Source organism: Meyerozyma guilliermondii, genomic scaffold (genome assembly GCF_000149425.1).
Source record: "Meyerozyma guilliermondii ATCC 6260 scaffold_2 genomic scaffold, whole genome shotgun sequence".
Lineage (NCBI taxonomy): Eukaryota > Fungi > Ascomycota > Pichiomycetes > Serinales > Debaryomycetaceae > Meyerozyma > Meyerozyma guilliermondii.
Window position 1 is genome coordinate 534,395 of NW_001809799.1, and position 17,433 is coordinate 551,827.

The 17,433-nt window shown below is 45.2% G+C and overlaps 13 protein-coding genes across 13 annotated transcripts; 3 read left to right on the forward strand and 10 right to left on the reverse strand. All coding sequences in view use genetic code 12, as the record gives it.

The window, feature by feature from the left end:
- Nucleotides 1-94: 94 nt before the first annotated feature.
- PGUG_01486 (gluconokinase) lies at nucleotides 95-655 on the forward strand (the record flags this gene model as incomplete). Its single annotated transcript, XM_001485765.1, has 1 exon — nucleotides 95-655. The coding sequence occupies one exon, from the start codon at nucleotides 95-97 to the stop codon at nucleotides 653-655; it is 561 nt and encodes a 186-aa protein (XP_001485815.2).
- A 332-nt stretch (nucleotides 656-987) lies between these two features.
- PGUG_01487 (uncharacterized protein) lies at nucleotides 988-2,001 on the forward strand (the record flags this gene model as incomplete). Its single annotated transcript, XM_001485766.1, has 1 exon — nucleotides 988-2,001. One exon carries the CDS (start codon nucleotides 988-990, stop codon nucleotides 1,999-2,001), a length of 1,014 nt encoding a protein of 337 aa, XP_001485816.2.
- Nucleotides 2,002-2,114: 113 nt separating this feature from the next.
- On the reverse strand, nucleotides 2,115-3,368 carry PGUG_01488 (uncharacterized protein; the record flags this gene model as incomplete). The annotated part of the gene is made up of 1 exon (XM_001485767.1): nucleotides 2,115-3,368. The coding sequence occupies one exon, from the start codon at nucleotides 3,366-3,368 to the stop codon at nucleotides 2,115-2,117; it is 1,254 nt and encodes a 417-aa protein (XP_001485817.2).
- Nucleotides 3,369-3,529: 161 nt separating this feature from the next.
- Nucleotides 3,530-4,732, reverse strand: ERG10 (acetyl-CoA C-acetyltransferase; the record flags this gene model as incomplete). The annotated part of the gene is made up of 1 exon (XM_001485768.1): nucleotides 3,530-4,732. One exon carries the CDS (start codon nucleotides 4,730-4,732, stop codon nucleotides 3,530-3,532), a length of 1,203 nt encoding a protein of 400 aa, XP_001485818.2.
- A 154-nt stretch (nucleotides 4,733-4,886) lies between these two features.
- PGUG_01490 (MFS transporter) lies at nucleotides 4,887-6,554 on the reverse strand (the record flags this gene model as incomplete). The annotated part of the gene is made up of 1 exon (XM_001485769.1): nucleotides 4,887-6,554. The coding sequence occupies one exon, from the start codon at nucleotides 6,552-6,554 to the stop codon at nucleotides 4,887-4,889; it is 1,668 nt and encodes a 555-aa protein (XP_001485819.2).
- A 684-nt stretch (nucleotides 6,555-7,238) lies between these two features.
- Nucleotides 7,239-7,865, forward strand: PGUG_01491 (uncharacterized protein; the record flags this gene model as incomplete). Its single annotated transcript, XM_001485770.1, has 1 exon — nucleotides 7,239-7,865. The coding sequence occupies one exon, from the start codon at nucleotides 7,239-7,241 to the stop codon at nucleotides 7,863-7,865; it is 627 nt and encodes a 208-aa protein (XP_001485820.2).
- An 80-nt stretch (nucleotides 7,866-7,945) lies between these two features.
- RIM11 (serine/threonine protein kinase) lies at nucleotides 7,946-9,181 on the reverse strand (the record flags this gene model as incomplete). The annotated part of the gene is made up of 1 exon (XM_001485771.1): nucleotides 7,946-9,181. The coding sequence occupies one exon, from the start codon at nucleotides 9,179-9,181 to the stop codon at nucleotides 7,946-7,948; it is 1,236 nt and encodes a 411-aa protein (XP_001485821.2).
- Nucleotides 9,182-9,514: 333 nt separating this feature from the next.
- Nucleotides 9,515-10,585, reverse strand: PGUG_01493 (uncharacterized protein; the record flags this gene model as incomplete). Its single annotated transcript, XM_001485772.1, has 1 exon — nucleotides 9,515-10,585. One exon carries the CDS (start codon nucleotides 10,583-10,585, stop codon nucleotides 9,515-9,517), a length of 1,071 nt encoding a protein of 356 aa, XP_001485822.2.
- Nucleotides 10,586-11,114: 529 nt separating this feature from the next.
- CAK1 (cyclin-dependent protein kinase-activating kinase) lies at nucleotides 11,115-12,179 on the reverse strand (the record flags this gene model as incomplete). Its single annotated transcript, XM_001485773.1, has 1 exon — nucleotides 11,115-12,179. The coding sequence occupies one exon, from the start codon at nucleotides 12,177-12,179 to the stop codon at nucleotides 11,115-11,117; it is 1,065 nt and encodes a 354-aa protein (XP_001485823.2).
- Nucleotides 12,180-12,182: 3 nt separating this feature from the next.
- SSN3 (cyclin-dependent serine/threonine protein kinase) lies at nucleotides 12,183-13,490 on the reverse strand (the record flags this gene model as incomplete). The annotated part of the gene is made up of 1 exon (XM_001485774.1): nucleotides 12,183-13,490. One exon carries the CDS (start codon nucleotides 13,488-13,490, stop codon nucleotides 12,183-12,185), a length of 1,308 nt encoding a protein of 435 aa, XP_001485824.2.
- Nucleotides 13,491-14,037: 547 nt separating this feature from the next.
- On the reverse strand, nucleotides 14,038-14,886 carry ERG3 (C-5 sterol desaturase; the record flags this gene model as incomplete). Its single annotated transcript, XM_001485775.1, has 1 exon — nucleotides 14,038-14,886. The coding sequence occupies one exon, from the start codon at nucleotides 14,884-14,886 to the stop codon at nucleotides 14,038-14,040; it is 849 nt and encodes a 282-aa protein (XP_001485825.2).
- A 399-nt stretch (nucleotides 14,887-15,285) lies between these two features.
- Nucleotides 15,286-16,401, reverse strand: HEM3 (hydroxymethylbilane synthase; the record flags this gene model as incomplete). The annotated part of the gene is made up of 1 exon (XM_001485776.1): nucleotides 15,286-16,401. The coding sequence occupies one exon, from the start codon at nucleotides 16,399-16,401 to the stop codon at nucleotides 15,286-15,288; it is 1,116 nt and encodes a 371-aa protein (XP_001485826.2).
- Nucleotides 16,402-16,795: 394 nt separating this feature from the next.
- Nucleotides 16,796-17,377, reverse strand: FGR29 (Fgr29p; the record flags this gene model as incomplete). The annotated part of the gene is made up of 1 exon (XM_001485777.1): nucleotides 16,796-17,377. The coding sequence occupies one exon, from the start codon at nucleotides 17,375-17,377 to the stop codon at nucleotides 16,796-16,798; it is 582 nt and encodes a 193-aa protein (XP_001485827.2).
- Nucleotides 17,378-17,433: the final 56 nt, after the last annotated feature.

The following is a 17,433-nucleotide window of genomic DNA, read 5'->3' on the forward strand; positions in this document are numbered from 1 at the left end:
GTTCCCCACAATTTGTGCGCGCCCCCACGCCAACCCCCACGCTCGCCGTTTTGCCAATACTAAGATTGTTACACCGACTATTATTCTGCCCGCCATGACCCAAAACACAGTAATTGTTGTCGGAGGACCCGCTGGGACCGGCAAAACTACCATAGCAGAGCTCTTGAGTGCTCAATTTGCGTGTCCATTTATTGAAGGAGATTCGCTTCATCCTCCGGAAAATATTGAAAAAATGTCCAAAGGCATTCCACTTACGGACGAAGATCGATGGGGTTGGTTAAGACAGTTAAGTGAGGAGGCGTCAGAGAAGGCTATTTCGCCCGAGAACAAGTCCAAGATTTGCATTGTGCTGTGTTCTATGTTGAAGAGGGTGTACAGAAGCTACATCAAAAAATCGAGCAGTGAAAAATTTCCTCACAACGAATTGAAGTTTCGGTTTTTGTTCCTCCACACCACGTTTGAGGATCTCATGAAGCGTGTGAGTGGAAGGAAGGGCCATTACATGAAATCGGACATGGTCAAGTCGCAATATGATATTATGGAGATTCCCAATGGGGACGAGTTGGTTGCGAATGGAGGAGAGTGTTTGGCAGTGGACACCACGAACAAGACACCAGAGGAGATTTTACGGGATATTATAAACCAAATAAACTAATTGAATATCAACAGTTCCAAATTCCTTGGTTTCAGCCACGTCTCACACCAGTATGGCAAGTAATGGCTGCGGCGGTTTCCGCATTGGGCATCTCAGCTCTAAATTACCGTTCAAGCATTGATACCAAGAATTGGTTCTCTTTCTCTCAAAAACACGTTGTATGCTCTTCTCGTATCGCTCATCAACCCTATCTCTTCAACGGCCAATTTAACTCATCATACCGCCCACCATGTGAATTCTCCAATGCATAGCTTCCTATTTAAGCTTTCGCAATCTGCAGTTCTCACGTAAAAAGATTGCCGTAAATTGTGCAGGTACCCCGAGTCTACGCCATGTCTCCCCCAGGCTTCGATCCCCTGTCTCTCCCATATTACGACCCGGAGATCGACAGAAGGGTAGCTTTCATAACCGGTGGAAACAGTGGCATCGGATGGTACACCGTTCTTGAGCTTTTCCTTCATGGATATGTGGTTTACATTGCTGGCCGAAGCAAGAACCGAGTGTTAAAATCGATCAAAGAAATCAGGGAACGAGCCGCCACGATTCGGGAATCGTACACGGACGAGGAGCGTGAGACTCGGTTCTTGGGCGAGGTTTTTTTCTTGGAAGCAGACTTGTTGAATCTCAAGTCGGTGACTGCTGCTGTGGATACGTTCAAATCGGTAGAAAATTACCTTAATATTCTTGTCAACAATGCCGGGGTGATGGCGCTTCCATATGCCATGACCGAGGACGGGTTCGAGATCCAAATGCAAACTAATTATGTGGCTCCTTTCTTGCTCACCACAAGACTACTTTCTCACCTCGAAAACACAACCCACCTATTTCCCCCATCTGATCCTCCGCGGATCGTCTACGTCAGTTCCATCGGCCACCAGTTTGCCTTCTACTACTTCAACATGAACCTGACGTTCAACTACTTCCCCAACATAATTTTCACCTGGTTCCGATATGGCCTCGCCAAAACCGCCGGTATCCACTTTATGAAAATGCTAGCTTTGCGTAACCCGCTGGTCCTCTGTATGTCTGTCCACCCTGGGTTTGTCATGAACACCAACCTATTCTCATACTGGACTCGTCTTCCAATAATAGGCATCATGTTCTGGTGTTTTTTCCAAGTTTTTGGCTACTTTTTTGGCGTGTCGGTTCCTGATGGCGCCAATGCCACCGTCAAGTGCTGTCTTGATCCCAACCTTTCTCTCGAGAAGGACAATGGCAAGTACTATGCCGTGGATGGTGTGGAATCTACCCCGTCAAAGATCGCATCGAACATGGATTACGCTGCTCGAACGTGGATTTGGACCGTCCACAGCCTCAGTGAGAGAAACATATCCATCGATTGTTAGCATACCCTTCTCCCGCAAACTACATTGTCTCTAGTTTAGCTTAATATTTAATGTCACTGAACTGTAGCCTCTAGACATTTCTAGCCTTAGCCATTCAGTCTGACTTCTATACATTAGTCTGAGTCACTCCTATAGTCGCTGTCGTCGTTGTACTCCCGTTTTCTCCGCTCTTTGGCGACAAACTCTTGTATTTGTTCATCGGACAATTTGAGCTCGTGCTTGCAAAAGTACTCAAAAAAGTCGTCGAGATCGGGCTCGTCCAAGTCCGGTTCGTCCAGATCCGGTTCGTCTTCATTCAATTCCTGGTCACTGAGCTCCCCTGTCGTCTCGAGCATTTCCCGTAGATGTGTGGCAATCTCTTCATGTTCAATTGGAGCCTCGTAGTTTTCGTCGTTGAACAATTCGAATTTTTCAGGCACAATTTCCTTTAGTCGACCTCTCAGCACCAACTCTTTCTGGTAAGATGATCTACTTAGATCAATGCTACTTGCCCCTTGCTTTTCGTTTGGTTTCTGGTCGCCCACCACTCCCCGATCGACCAAAATCTGGTATCCATAAGTGAGCCACTGTGATACCATTTCGGATAGAGAACCAGTATTATGAAACTTCACCATTTCAATTGTAAGCGCCGGCAAGCCCACAGTATACGGCAGCTCTCCCGAATCGATATCCATGGACTCAACCACACTTTTCGACTCCGAAGCTGCTAAAATGGCTCTACTTGCTAGCCATGGCTGGAGATGAAAATGACTAGCCAATTCTTTTGTCAAGCTTATATCTGGAATATCGTGAACTAGTTCGAGATAGTAGTTCGATATCAGACTCATTTGCTTTATAAAAGCGCCACTAAGCTGCTTTTCTTCACCGAAAAGACCAACCTTTATCATCTTGATAGACTCTTCCAACAGCAACCTGGCAGAGTCCTCTTGACTCAAATATAGCTTTCCATGGTGCAACCAGCACCTATTTCTCGAGTTCAGAGGCTCGAGCCATTCTGGCTTTGTTTCGTAGTGTTCTACTAGCACAAATTCTCCATCGGTGGAATCCCACAAATAAATATACGAATCTACCGTTTGCAGAAATTCCCATAAAAGTCTCACTAAAAGCCATTCATCGTTAACATTTGCGTCGTAGACAAGATTCCCGTACAAGTACCGGTTAGAATTGTACGAATGCAATGCAAAATTAGGTGGAGAATGGAACCACGGATACCTTGAAAAAGGCACCATATATTTTTGGAGTTGATCAAATACGGCTGAAATGTTATCATCCACTATCCAGAACGCCATAGTGGCTTGCTCAAACACCCCGGGATCATCGTCCTCTAGCCAAATATGGGCGGAATCGAGACCCTTGGAATGGGTCATAAGACATGCGAGAAGTGAGAAAGAAGTGAGAAGCGAAACGCGAAGAGTGAGATGAGATGAGAAGTGAGCGAGCAATGAGAAAGGAGAATTAGATTGAGAGAGATGTGAGAAAGAAGAATTGAGAGAGAATTGATAAAACAAAGATACCTCAATTGATCTACCTAGAGCTTGTAATCCTTGTCGAGCTTCTCTATGACGACGGCAGATGCTCCACCACCTCCGTTACACACAGCAGCCAAACCAATCTTTCCTCCTTCTTGGTTCAACACCGACAACAAGGTGACGACAATTCTGGCACCCGAGCATCCCAATGGGTGGCCCAAGGCGACGGCTCCTCCGTAGACATTGAGTTTTTCTTGTGGAATATCACAGATCTTGGCATTGGCAATTCCAACAACAGAGAAAGCCTCGTTCAACTCAAAGAAGTCAATGTCCAGTTGAGATAACTTGGCATGCTTCAAAGCCTTTGGGATGGCCAACGATGGAGCCACGGTGAAGTCCAAAGGAGCACGAGCAGCCTCACCCCAGCCGGAGATTCTGGCCAAGGGAGTCAACTTCAATTCCTTCAACTTGGATTCGGAAACCAAGATCACGGCAGCTCCACCATCGTTCAACTTGGAGGCATTGGGGGCGGTCACAGTACCGTTTTCCTTCTGGAACACGGTTCTGGCTGACTTGAGTCTCGCCTCGTTGAAGTTTTTCACCTCTTCGTCCTCCGACACCACCACATCTGGTTTTCCACGAACACCTTTGATGGTAATTGGGGCCAATTCCAGGTCAAATTTTCCGGATTTTTGGGCACTGGCGGCCTTGGAGTAAGACGAGGTGGCAAAAGCATCCTGGTCTTCTCTGGTCACACTGTAATCCAGAGCACATTTTTCGGCTGCAACACCCATCAATTTTTGCGAGTAGACGTCCAACAATCCATCTTTCTGGACTCCGTCCACCATGGTGGAATCTCCATAGCGAGCTCCGCCTCTGGCAGAAGGCAAGTAGTATGGTGTGTTAGACATGGATTCGGCACCTCCAGTAATAACGATATCAGCACTTCCTGTCAAAATCGACTGAGCTCCCAAGATGATAGACTTCATTCCTGAAGCACAAACCTTATTAATGGTGGTAGCAACGATGGATTCAGGTAACCCAGCCTTGAGAGCGACCTGGCGTGCGGGCGCCTGGCCCACATTGGCCTGTAAAACTCCTCCAAACAAGATTTCATCAACCTCTTCTGGCTTGATTTGTGGCACTTTTTCAAGTGCAGCTTTGACGGCGTGGCTTCCCAAGTCGGTGTAAGTCAAGGACGATAATCCGCCCTGGAAGGACCCAATGGGAGTACGTGCGGTGGAAACAATGTAGACTGACATATTTGTGGATTGGGACAAATGCAACGGTTTTATACGTTTGCAGACTGTCGCGCCGAGGCTACGAAGGAACGAGCCTCGGTTATATGCAGGACTCGCACCGGTACCACATTAGTGAGCAAAAGCGGTTTATTATTTTTGGCTGCGAAATTTATTACTATCCAGAATACTTGGACTTTGCTCTAATGCGTGGTCCCAAAGTATAAAATGTTACGGGAATGGCTATCATGCCAACACAGATCAATGCCAAGATTGTACTTCCCCAAGCAACTGGAAACTTGTTGGTTTTAAGATTGTTGAAGAGCGGTGCTCCGAAGAGCGGAAAGCAACCAGCCATTACAGATCTCAAAAGCGCACTTCCACCAAATGCAGAAGCGATATAGCGTGGGAACGACATTGCCATGTAGTTGAATAGGGCCTGGATCACAATAAATCCTCCTGCTCCGAACAAGGCAGCTCCAATTAAACAGCCAATCCAATGTTGGTTGGCGCTGGCACTCCAGCCAAAAATAAAGATTCCAATTGGCATCACCACACTTGCTACGATTGTAGGTGGTAGGAACAATTCTGGGGTCAAGTTTTGGGTTTTTCCTTCAAGGTGTTTTTTGGTGTACACTTTGTACATGTATGCAATGTAAAACCAAGCTGAGATGAACATTCCAATGGGTACACTTGAGTAGGTGACACCCAACTCGACCAATGTGAACCCATAGGTGTCCAAAAACACTGTGGGAAATGCCTCGAACCACAAGAAAATGATGGAGTAGATCAAGGCTATGTACAAGTCTATCAGAAGAGCCACTGGTTCGAACACCATGATCTCAATTGGTCTCCACAAGGTGTCAATTGCAACTTCCCTTGGAGTCATACTTTGGTTCTCCAATTCTCCCTCACTGACGATATTTGGGTTTCCTGTGAGTGCTCTAAGTCTCTGAGCCTTTCGGCGCAAGATGGCCTTTGCCAGAGTTTCAGGTAAAGTGAACCCGAAAAAGAGAAACGAAGCTCCAGATATTATCATCATGAACCTGAGAGTCCAGAGCCACAGACCATTCGCAGCGTTAATGATGGCTGAACCAACTAATGGTCCAAGGGTAGGACCACATATACCTGCCATACTCCAGGCAATAATTCCCATTGGCATATAAGGCACCGTCACCACATCACTGGCACTAGCACCACCGGTTCCCAAGGCTGGAGAAGCAAAAATTCCAGCGATAAATCTAAGCACAGTAAGTGAAGCTAGGGAATGAGTTGCTGGTCCAAAACTCTGGGGAATCAGAAGAATGAAAAAGAAGAAGACCGTGACAATATAAATGGAGGTTCGACCAAGAGCAGCATTTTCTGACATAGGAGAAAAGATCATTGGTCCGATTCCATATCCTATGACGAACATTGCCAATGGTAACGTCGCTTTCACTCGGGTTATATCAAGATCCGCCATCATGTACTCGATTCCTGGAGTGTAAATCGCCGAACCCATGTACACCGAGTCGGTCATAATGCCAATTCCCAGGATGAAAAGAATTTTTTTGTATATCGGCCAATTGTAAGGATTATCTGGGTCATTTGGTCCATCATAGTCTACTATAATTGGAGCATCTTCTGCTTTGGCTTCGGGCTTGCCTTCACAGATTTTGGCTCCAGTAACTTCATTGCCTAGAGTCAGCGAACTTTGAACCTCTTGATCCAAGAACTCCAAGCTCCGGCCATTGAGATACTTTTCAGGTATGACATAGTCTGGCTTTTCTTCCTTGTATCCCAAGATTTTGTGCCCAGATGCATGGTACAACAACCGACCGAAAAAACTGTCTCTGACGAACCTCATGATCCCAAAGGATACTTGGTCCTAGTTGGATGTTTAATGCTCTTTTAAGCTTATGTTGCTCGCTTAGAGACCCGTTTCTTGACTCGTTCACATTGTCAATTAGTAATCCCAAGGCGATTGAATTCATCCTACAATTTGCTCATAAGCTGGTGAAGCCAAGCATATACATGATGCAATCCCGATATCTCCTTCTGGACCAATCATTCCCGATACAGTATTTTCGTGGTGCGAACGGCTGAACGAGCGGCGGCTGCAAAAAGAGAACGAAATCACCTTTTTGAGATTTGAGGAAATTTTTCACTTGAAAAAAAATTTTGAGTCTCGCCCAAAAAAAGCCTAAATCCTTGTCGAAACTGAGCATGAGTCTTAATTAATGTAGTGGTTCCGCAGTCTCCATTATAGTAGATGGCGTTACTGTTAATGCTTCTTACTGGAGGTCGATTTTTCACCGCTTTTATAATTTTGTGGTATGGTTAAGAACTGTACTGATTGATGAGGTAATTCTTTTGATAGCACTATCTATCGAGCTTCATTGTAGCTAATCTGAACTAGTTGAGGACTTAGGACCTGTTACAAAACGATTATGCCTTCTTGTCTTTCAAGCTGGTATCTTTTAGCAGCTTTGTTTGAATGCAGGATTGCTCGCTCAAACCAATGAAAAACTAACCTGGAACACCTTATACCATGTTGATGCTTACCCCTGTTCGTTTTCGGGTTTTCCTGCCTCGTATACCATTGTTGGGCCGTGCCCTGTTGCATTCCTCTCCATTATTGTCACAAAAGTTACCTCCTAATACTCCTGTCACTCCTCCTTCTGGGTCCAAGATTCTCGACAAAATTCCCCGATTTCTTCATCCTTGGACAAAACAGTTTGTAAACGCCCCCATTTCCCACGTCACGTCTTTCTTGATCCTTCATGAAATCACCGCCATCGTGCCGCTCGTAGGAATATGGTATTTGTTTCACCATTACAATTGGATGATTCCAATGGATTTACCCCATTGGGCAATTCAGAAGGGAACCGCTGTAATTGACAAATCCATGGCTCGGTTCGACTTCGGCGACTACTCATTGCAAGAAAAAGCTCGGTTTATAATGGAAGGGGCATATTCGTACGTTCTTGTCAAAGCAATGTTTCCTGTGCGACTTTTCTTCAGCTTGACCATGATGCCGTTTTTCGCCAAATACGTTGTTATCCCATCTACTGGCATATTCAGACGCTTGTTCAAGAAAAAGCCAACCGCTGCATCGAGTCCAGTGCCAGCCGAGCCTCAACTTAAACCTAAGAAAGTCAACAAACCTCGGTTGTAGTACATAGTATACCGAATGAATAATGATCATGCAATCTATTTGTATCTCGATACTTAGTGTACATAGTGCTCGTAGCCTCGTTACTCAAGAGTCACCGCCAACTGCTCTTCCGTCATTGGCGTAAACCCGTCCAAAGTATGGGCACCACTCAGCAACCTCAACCGCCCATAAGCAAACTCTGGAATCAATTGCCTGTTCAACAGAGGATTCACCGACAACTCTCTATCGTCAAAGTCGAACAACTCTGGCAAGTCTTTTATGTCGGGCTGACTCGAATACAATTGGTAGTTCGCATTGTTTTGATGACTGTGCGAAGACACCGACGCCGAGCTATGATACTGCTGTGAAAACAACTTTCTATAATTCGGAAGTTTTGTTTGAGGGTTGCGGAGCTCATCAAAGTATGGATCCACCAATGCCTCGATACACGACACACGATCCACTGGTGAATACTGCAACACTTTGGTCAAGAATTGAATACAATCGTTGGACATTTTCTTAAATATCTTCGATAATGGGATAGGTTTTATCTGGGGGAACTTGTGCTCCATGTAATTAGGGTTCATGTTGCGAATTTGTTCCTTAGATGGAGTTCCCAAAATCTTGATAATCTCCACCAATTGGTCGATACCGGATTCTCCAGGGAACAACGGCTGTCCCAAAATTAGCTCGGCCATTACACAACCAGCAGACCACACGTCGATCTTGGTGGTGTAAATTGTAGCGCCAAAGATAAGCTCGGGAGCACGGTAGTACCGAGAGCAAATGTACGACACATTAGGTTCGCTAGGGTTCAAGATTTTTGCAGAACCAAAGTCACAAAGCTTGAGTTCACCAGTGTCAGCGTTGACAAGCAAATTTTGAGGCTTGATGTCTCTATGACAAATACCCTGCGAGTGGATAAAGCTGAGAGCTCTGAGCATTTGATAAGTGTAGAGCTTTACCTCCAAAGGAGGCATAGATAAACGCTTGGATACATAGTAATGCAGTGCACGATAGAGGGTTTCCGGCACAAATTCCAAGATCAAATTGAGGTACAACTCGTTTTTTTCATTGTGTTTGTAGAAGTAATACTTCATGTCAACAACGTTGCGATGATGAACCAACTTCATAATCTGAAGCTCTCTATTTTTGAACCGCTTATCTTGCAATATCCGCTTAATAGCCGCAATTTCGTTGGTGGGCAAAATCTGCGTCTGGAACACCACTCCAAAAGAGCCGTGTCCCACCATTTGAGATTGAGTATATTGAATATCTCTAATCTCGCCATTATGGCCGTCTGTTACCCGCTCGGTAATGACTTCTATTTTGGACATGTTAGTACAACAATATAAGAATTTTTTGGTTCCTCAGCAACAAATCAAGCAGAGTTTGAAAAAAAGATATAAAAGGAATGAATGGATTGTATGCCGACCAGAAACAACTTTAAGGCTTGAAAAAAGAAAATGACTGTTCAAAGAGTGGTGAGATTAAAAGATGCCTTCAAATTGTCTGGCTTTTAACAATTGCAGGTCCTTCTTCCATCCACTGATTCCAAGATCAAATCACCACTGGCGCGAAATCGAACTTTATAAGTTGAACGCTGGTCACGCACAGGGTTATTGATCGGGACACGAATGCCCCCGCACAAGCCATATGCAGGGGACTGGTCAATGCCTGGGGTAGTGGAGAAGGACCATCAAGTACCATTTGTCAAGGAACCAGAAAAATAAAAAAAAAAGTAACTTACCAATTTGCTCGCTCATTCTTCTGCGAGGATCGAGCTTGAGTTTCAATAAATTAGTCTTCTTGCTTCGAGAAGAGGTCATATTAGACTTTGTAGCATCGTAACTGGACGACACATGTAATTCGTTGTCATCATTAGAGCCTGGGGTTTCCTCACCTGAGCTCAAATTACCCATTAAAATGTTGACAAACTTGCTAGCAATTGAATTGTGTCTCTTGTTACTAGACTGGGTACTTGAACGGCGCATCCGTGTGGAAATTACCAGGGACCGATTCGTGCCAGACGACTCCTTGGCCAGAAGCTGAGACTCTTCGAAAGTGGGCGGTTTGGACCCGAAAGGGTTTCTGAACGTAAGCTCGTCAGCCTCGTCGATTTTGGGCGCCATGACGTTGACGTTGATGTGGTTGTGGATGTGAACGTCTTTGGATCTAGCAGCATTGGAATTGCCATTTGAACTGGAAGCATGGGAAGCACCATCGTTTAGATGGGCATTTGCGCCGTTCAAGTTGGCTCCGTTTGAGTTAGCAGCATTACCGTTTGAGTTACCGTTCAAGTTCGGATTGGTGATGTGTCGTGGGTATGCCTGCTGCTGCTTCGAACGAACCTGTTGTTCTTGGCGCAATTCCCGTCTTTCTTGCCTTTGTTGCTGGCGAAGATCCCGTTTTTCCTCGCGATTATGCTTGCGTTCTTCTTTCTTTTCTTCACGCAACGCCCGCTTCTCCTCTCTACGTTCGTGTTTTTGTTCCTGGCGCTGCTTTTTCTTGACGTGGCGATTTGCCTGGGCATAGATCGGCTTATCAGATATCAAATCCTTGATCATGGGGGTTGGCGCCTCGACATTATGGATATATTGTGGGTAATACTTGTAGACACAAAATTTGCGTTCGAGTTCTTCGTAGTTGAGATGGTCGATGAAGTCTCGATCCGACGGAACCTTGTCGCTTCCATTGAGAGACAACTTATTGAGGCCCTTTGTAAGCATGGTAGCAGTCATAATGTATCAAAAATGATTGTTTGGGAAGGTTCAATATGAGGTATTAGCAGGTTTTTGTACTTTTAGTTGTGGCGGATGCAAATGGGATATGGTGGAAAAGCAAGCTTTATTGAAATTAACCAGCAACGTCAAAAAGTATAACCATGAACTCGTGTCACTCTTTTTAGGACCCTGGCATGTAAAATAGTAATCGGACAGCACGGTGCCTGCACTACCTGGGGTGTCGAGAAATGAGGGGAAAATCATCCCGCATCGACCCCTCATTTTATGTCGATTATAGGCAAGCGAACATTGGGGAACAATGGCGGATAAAAACTAGAGATTTCTGTACTGATTTGGGAAACGAGAACTGGTCAGAGACATGATTTGATGGCTGGACACGATGCTGATAGCGCATGTCAACCACGAGGCTTGTTGAGCTATCGGAGCGCAAGTTGGGCGATTACGTCATGGTCTGGGGAAATGCGCCGTGATGGGAATGTGCAGCGCGGGCTCGCAACCGGAACCGTTTTTCAGTTTAAACAGCCTATTAGTTCCGGTTAAGCCATGCTAATAATTTTGCAGCCAGAAGACGTTTTGTCGGCTCGTACACCGCCACCGATTGAAATGCAGTTTTTATGATGGGATCATTGCATCGCGGAAGCAATTTTTCAATGGGTAGCGAGTCGTAACTTTCGAACCGAAAAGACTTGAAATGGTATCGATCGTTATTCATTACCGGCCAATATCGAGAATGTTTTGGGTCTAGGGACGGTGTGCCCAAGGCTTTAAACATAGAATTGATCAATACAATATCGGAGTCTCCCAGTTTTATTGGCGGCAGACCATCGGCAGAATAGAGAGCAGTGAACAATATGCCTAAAGACCACATATCGACTTCGTAGCTGTAATTGGATACACCGAAGCAAACCTCTGGCGGCTTGTAACTTCCAGAACAAATATCGAGGTATTTTTCGTGTTCGGGTTCGTCCGAGTATCCTGTCTCGTACGAGATGCCAAAGTCACCAAGTATAGGTTCGCTTTCTGGAGAAGAAAAGTAGATGTTGGCTGGTTTCACATCTCGGTGGATGATCTTGTTGGCATGAACATACTCAAGGGCTTTTGTAATACCCAAAATGATTGACTTTGCCAAATTCAATGGAAGTTCATTTTTGTGCACCGTTGAAGGACCGGTATTCAAATCGAATTTTGTTTGCTTTCTGGCATAATGACTAATCAATTGGTTTAAGTCGAACTGGTACAACGGCGTGACAAGCACACGGTCTTCCCCAGAACGATACAGATCCAAATAAAGAAGAACATTTGGATGCGATAACTTTTTCACAAGTGCTATTTCGTGCTCAATGTCATGTGGTTTGAAACAAAGATCAATATCCACAATCTTAAGTGCCACAGCTTTGCCATTTGAATCTCTGGCTCTCAAAATGTCGCTGTGGGGACCACGATATATGGCTTCTTCGTGTACGTAACTCATGGTGGATGGATACTTTTGCGAGTACAAGATTGCGAGGACTGCATAATAGAGGGAGGGTACAATAGAGAACAAGAAACAGAAATAGTAGATGGAAAGGTAGTAGGATAGGTCGTATGTCATTTTCTATTTATGCCTCTTTCGACCAGCGCCGTCTTCAAAATTCAGTCGTTTTGCAGGCGCCTGATTGGACATAATATCATTATCATCGGTGTAGATTCGTCTTTTTGGGTAGGTTACGTTTAGGCCTTCGAATGCATTTTGGGTCACCTTGGGAGCTTCTAGAAAGAACTCGTGCACAAGGGCATTATCTGCACTGAGTCGGGACATTGGTTCGTACTCGAGTAAACTCAAAAGAAGATTTAAACACCGCTTATTGGTTCTTCCTATAGCCTTATACCAGCTCACCAAATTGGGTGGATACTTGTGGGTAATTTGTTGTTGGAATGCAGGATACTCGGGGTATTTATCGAGCGAGGGCCACTGTGCTAGCGTGGGAGTACCCAAGATTTCGACGATTTTTTGGATTTGGTTTTTCTGAAATGGAACCAGTTTCTTATTGTTCATATCAATTTTCGCCTCTTCGCCTTTAAATATAGGCCGCAAGCTCAAAAGCTCGGCCAAAATGCATCCTATGGCCCAGAGGTCTATAGCTGGCGAATAATGACGAGCCCCCAAGAGCAATTCGGGTGCTCTATACCAGATAGTCACCACCACTTTATCGCCCGAGTACAAGCTTTGAAGAGGATTATTGAACTTTCGAGCAAGACCCAAATCGCCAATTTTCACCACTCCGTTGCTCAGAACCATAATATTGGCCGGTTTCAAGTCGCGATGAAAAATCCAGTTTTTATGAAGAAACGTTACTCCGTTCAAAATTTGCCAGGTGAGCGACTTGATGGTGGCTTCGGGGATGGGTTTGATTTCCGGGTGCGAGTGGAAGTGGATGATCTGGAGCAAGTCGTGCTCACAGAATTCAAAAATAAGGTAAATAGACTTGTTCTCTAAAATCACATCCACCACCTTGATGATATTCTTGTGAGATAATTCTCGACAAAGTGACATTTCTCGGATAGCCGATTGCGAGATCCCCGTATATAGCATCACCTCTTTTCCATTCATGTCGTGACCGTGACTTTTAGCCGACAGATGATTTTCACTTTTGAACTTTTTTATCGCAAATAATTGAGGCTCAGCAGTGTGTTCTTGTTGATTGGTTTTCGATCTGGCCTTGTAAACCTTACCGTAGGTACCAGCAGCAATGTACCCAATGGTCTGGTACCGAGATAGTACCGATTCTCGTGTCAAATCTTTGCGGTGCTTATATGGACCAATTGTGAGTATGGTATTCAGAGCCATCAATGATGGCTGAGGAACAGAGGGTATGCTATTTCGAGGACGTGTGTTTGAGTATACGTTGTACCCGTAGCTCATGGTGGCTCAGAAGTGGATAATGGTGGCAGAAATGGAGGGTGGAATGAGTAGATGTTCGGTAGATAGCGGTGATTCGGAGTGCACAGAGTGCGAACGAGTCAACTAGTCGCTACCACTTTACTAATTCACCACAACTACGTCTCAACTTCACTGTTCACTTCCTCTCGACTTGAGTACTCCTTTCGGCTTCAGTAATCACTTCTTTCCACTTCTCCAACTTCAGTAATCCACTTCTTCCACTATTCCTTTTTTTTCTCTATTCTTCTAGCATACATTAATCTACATAAAACACGATCGTCTTCCTTTCCCTCCAATTCATTGCGAATAACCTCCATTTTCTTCACCTGGTCCTTCCACATTTTCTTTTCTTCCTCCGCCTTGTTTTTCTCAAACAACTTGTCATCTGGCCTTCGGTACGACCGACCAAGTCTGTCCCACAAAGTGGTGAACTGACCATAGTTGTAATTAAAGTACAAATGATGGACAGTATGACAAGCAGTACCGTTCACAACGGGGTCATTCGAGAGGTACTGGCCGTCGTGGATCATTACCGTCCAGAAATTAACAAAAGTGAACAAAAGCAAGTACAGCACCTTGTGGAGTGGGAAAAGCATAGGGTAGATGTGGTAAGGAAGAGACTGAGCCCATCCGTCCACTGGGTGGAAAGCATGCGAGGCAAATGGAGTACACACGATCCACTTGTGGTGAGGTTTGTGGAGACGCTTGTAGACGGCAGGGTAGTGGAGACCTCTATGGATGAAATAGGATACCACAATCGGTGAACAAAATGAAGGTGATGATTTGCATGAAAATGGCTTTCCCAGCCTCCGGTCAGCTCGTCAATGTTCATATAAAGCTTGGAGAACCCGTGGATCTCCATCATGAAAAATGGAAGCGTGAGAGCCACCATCACGGGAATGGCGGTGGTTGCTTGGTGGATTTCAAGTGCCATTTGGTTCTTCAAATAACGAGGATGGTTGAATATTTTCTTGTCAAAGACAGTCAAGTACGAAATCCCTGCCACAGAAAAGTATAATACCAATCCAAATATAATCGTAACGATAAGCATACTTGATGCTTGCCGAGCCACGTTGGCTCTCAACATAGATGTCTCATTAGTAAATGAGTTTAAAGGTAAAAACCGTCCATCGTTTCCATACACTTCGCTAGCGTCCTGGAACTTGCTGATCTGGCCCCAAACAGTACTCAACGTAGTTTGAAGTGGTTTCGGAAATTTTAACGAATTCATCGATGTGGAACTCGAATTGTATTGTGCCCACGAATTTGCAAGATCAGCTCCCATGTGCCCAACAGCCAGCTCTGGGCCCTTTGGGAATGCCCAGGCGTAGAACCGGTCAAACACAAAGTAGTCGGAGATTTCAAGAACGATATCCATTCTTGTTTACCAGGGAAGTTCGGGACTCTTTTATGATGCGAGAAAAAGAAAATATACGACGGAACGAGGTGCAGGCGCGAGCAGCGAGCGAAAGCGAGCAGCGAGCGAAAGCGAGCAGCGAGCAGAGCAGCAAGCGGAGGTCCTGCAGGTACTGTAACTGTCATAGCTACGGTTTTCGAAAACCAAAATAAAGCTAAATACTGACAGCCCTGAAATCATCCCAAGCTACTTCTGTCTCCACTTTCCATTGCAGCTTTCTGTTTCTTTAACTCTGTTTCTCCTGTCTCTTCACGTGACATCTCCGACTCGCTGAACGTCACATGACGAGCTAAACGAGTCAGTTCACCAATGGCGCCATTACCGTTATATCTGACAATTTTATTTGCGTAGCGTCATACATTATACATATCTTTGGGCGCCACTCATCCGATCTTCTCCGAATTTCTCCTTTTCTTCATCCGAACTGGATACGATAATCTCCGATGGTGCAGGCGATGGAACCACCACTGGTGGTTGGTTGATTCGGTCAAAATTGATTGCAGCCAAGATTTCCTTTGCACCTTTGGCTATCAATTTGTCGCCCAATTGTTGACCCAAAGCATCGGCTTCACTTTTAGTAGTAACCTTCATTTCTATCTTATCTTCGACAAACTCATTTCCATCGGGACTAACGACGATGGCATTGAATTTCAACACTTGTGTAGTTTTGTCGTAGTCGGTGTGCACACCAATGGGCACTGAACATCCTCCTTCCAAGTAACGCATGAGCGATCTTTCGGCATGACAGCAGAGTGAAGTAGGAACATCTTCAATCGCTTGTAAAAGTTGTTTAATTTGTTCATCTCCCTTTCTGATTTCCACTCCTAAGGCTCCCTGGCCCACTGCGTAATACATATCGGGAGCATCCAAATAGGTGGTGATTCGATGGTCCAAACCTACTCTCTGTAATCCGGCAGCAGCCAATAAAAGACATTCGAAAGGCGAGTCTTCAGCGTCGAGTTTTTGCACTCTGGTGTTAATATTTCCTCTAGCAGAGTCGAACCGCAAGTGGGGGTAGTTCTTCATAAGCTGCGATGACCTTCTTACCGAGGAAGTTCCAACCATGGTTCCGGCCGGCAATTCCGCCAAAGATTTGTATTTCGAGCCCTTTCTCATCACAAGGACATCACGCGGGTCCAGTCTGTCCAAAATACAACCCAATTCGAACTCCTCAGGGAGATTTGTGGGGACATCTTTGAGCGAATGGACAATCATGTCGAGCTGCGGAAGACCTCCGATGGCTTGCATCAAAAGTGTTTCTAATTCCTTGGTCCAAAGCGCCTTGCCTCCGAACAGGTAGAGTGGTTGCGACTGGATTTGGTCTCCCAAAGTGCTCAACGCCAAAATCGAACACTTGAGTTGTGGGAACTTCGCAACCAAATGTTTCTTGACAATGTTGGATTGAGCCACCGCTAGTGTCAGTTTTCTTCCGCCAATCTGGATATGCTTGGTTGTGTTAGGATCAAAGTTTGTCATGTTATTGATAAGTTTTTCAATCGGATCATAAATTTCCCCGGATGAATGTCTAAGATGAGCTGGAAGTTCGCTCGAGAAATACCGCCAAAAACCTGTTGAATAATAAAGTGGGATGCCTATAGGTGATTCTCGTAGCTAGTCTTGTGCCACGAATACTATATACAAGTTGCTGGGTCGGCCGCACTTTCTACTTGTGTCGATAAAAACGATCGAAATGCTTGTGAAAAATGGGTGTCATGAAGTGACACAAAGTGTGTCGGATGCGCCGCACATACCCGAACCGGCATGAAATCGCGAGTAATGGATATTCGCATTTTTGTCATTGGCTGCAAATTGGAGCGAATAGCTAATACGTCAATTAACACCTTTTCTTCCATATATTATTTTTTTGTCCCTAAAACGTGCTGTCGCCGTCGCTGAGCGTATCATCCAGTGACTCAAGCAGGTCCATCAGCGTCTCGGCTATATCGTACATTCCATTGGCATCGGCTAGCTGGTACTCTTCGTCGGCTGCGCTCGGCTTGGGTTCTGTAGACGTCATCGAAGCAAGCATCGCTTCCAAGTTTTGTAGCTTATCGAGGATCTTGGCATCTTCGTCACGGCGCTTTTTCCGCAGTTTGAACCTCTGGTATGTCTCGAGTGGTCCAGCACTACTGAGACTGGTGGATCGATATTGTGCTTGCTCATTCGGTTTCGATTCCACCACATTATTATTGTTCGTTCCACTGCCATATTTCTTATTCAAGACTTCATCGATGAATAACGAGTCGGTAGAGGCCGTTCTCAACAATCCTAACGTCGCTATGGATTGAACTGGCATGAGCGCATTGGCTGGAGTAGACGGTCCAGCACCAATATTGCTTGCAAAATTCTGGTTGGCAGCGAAGTTGTCCACTTGGCTGTACCTCCGACCTCCACCTATCGAGGGAGCAACTCCAGAATAAAAGACCGAATTCTGCCTCGATTTGAGCATCATTAAACTGACATCGTCATCATTGTCCTGTAGTCCAACGAGATCACTATCTTGCCAGA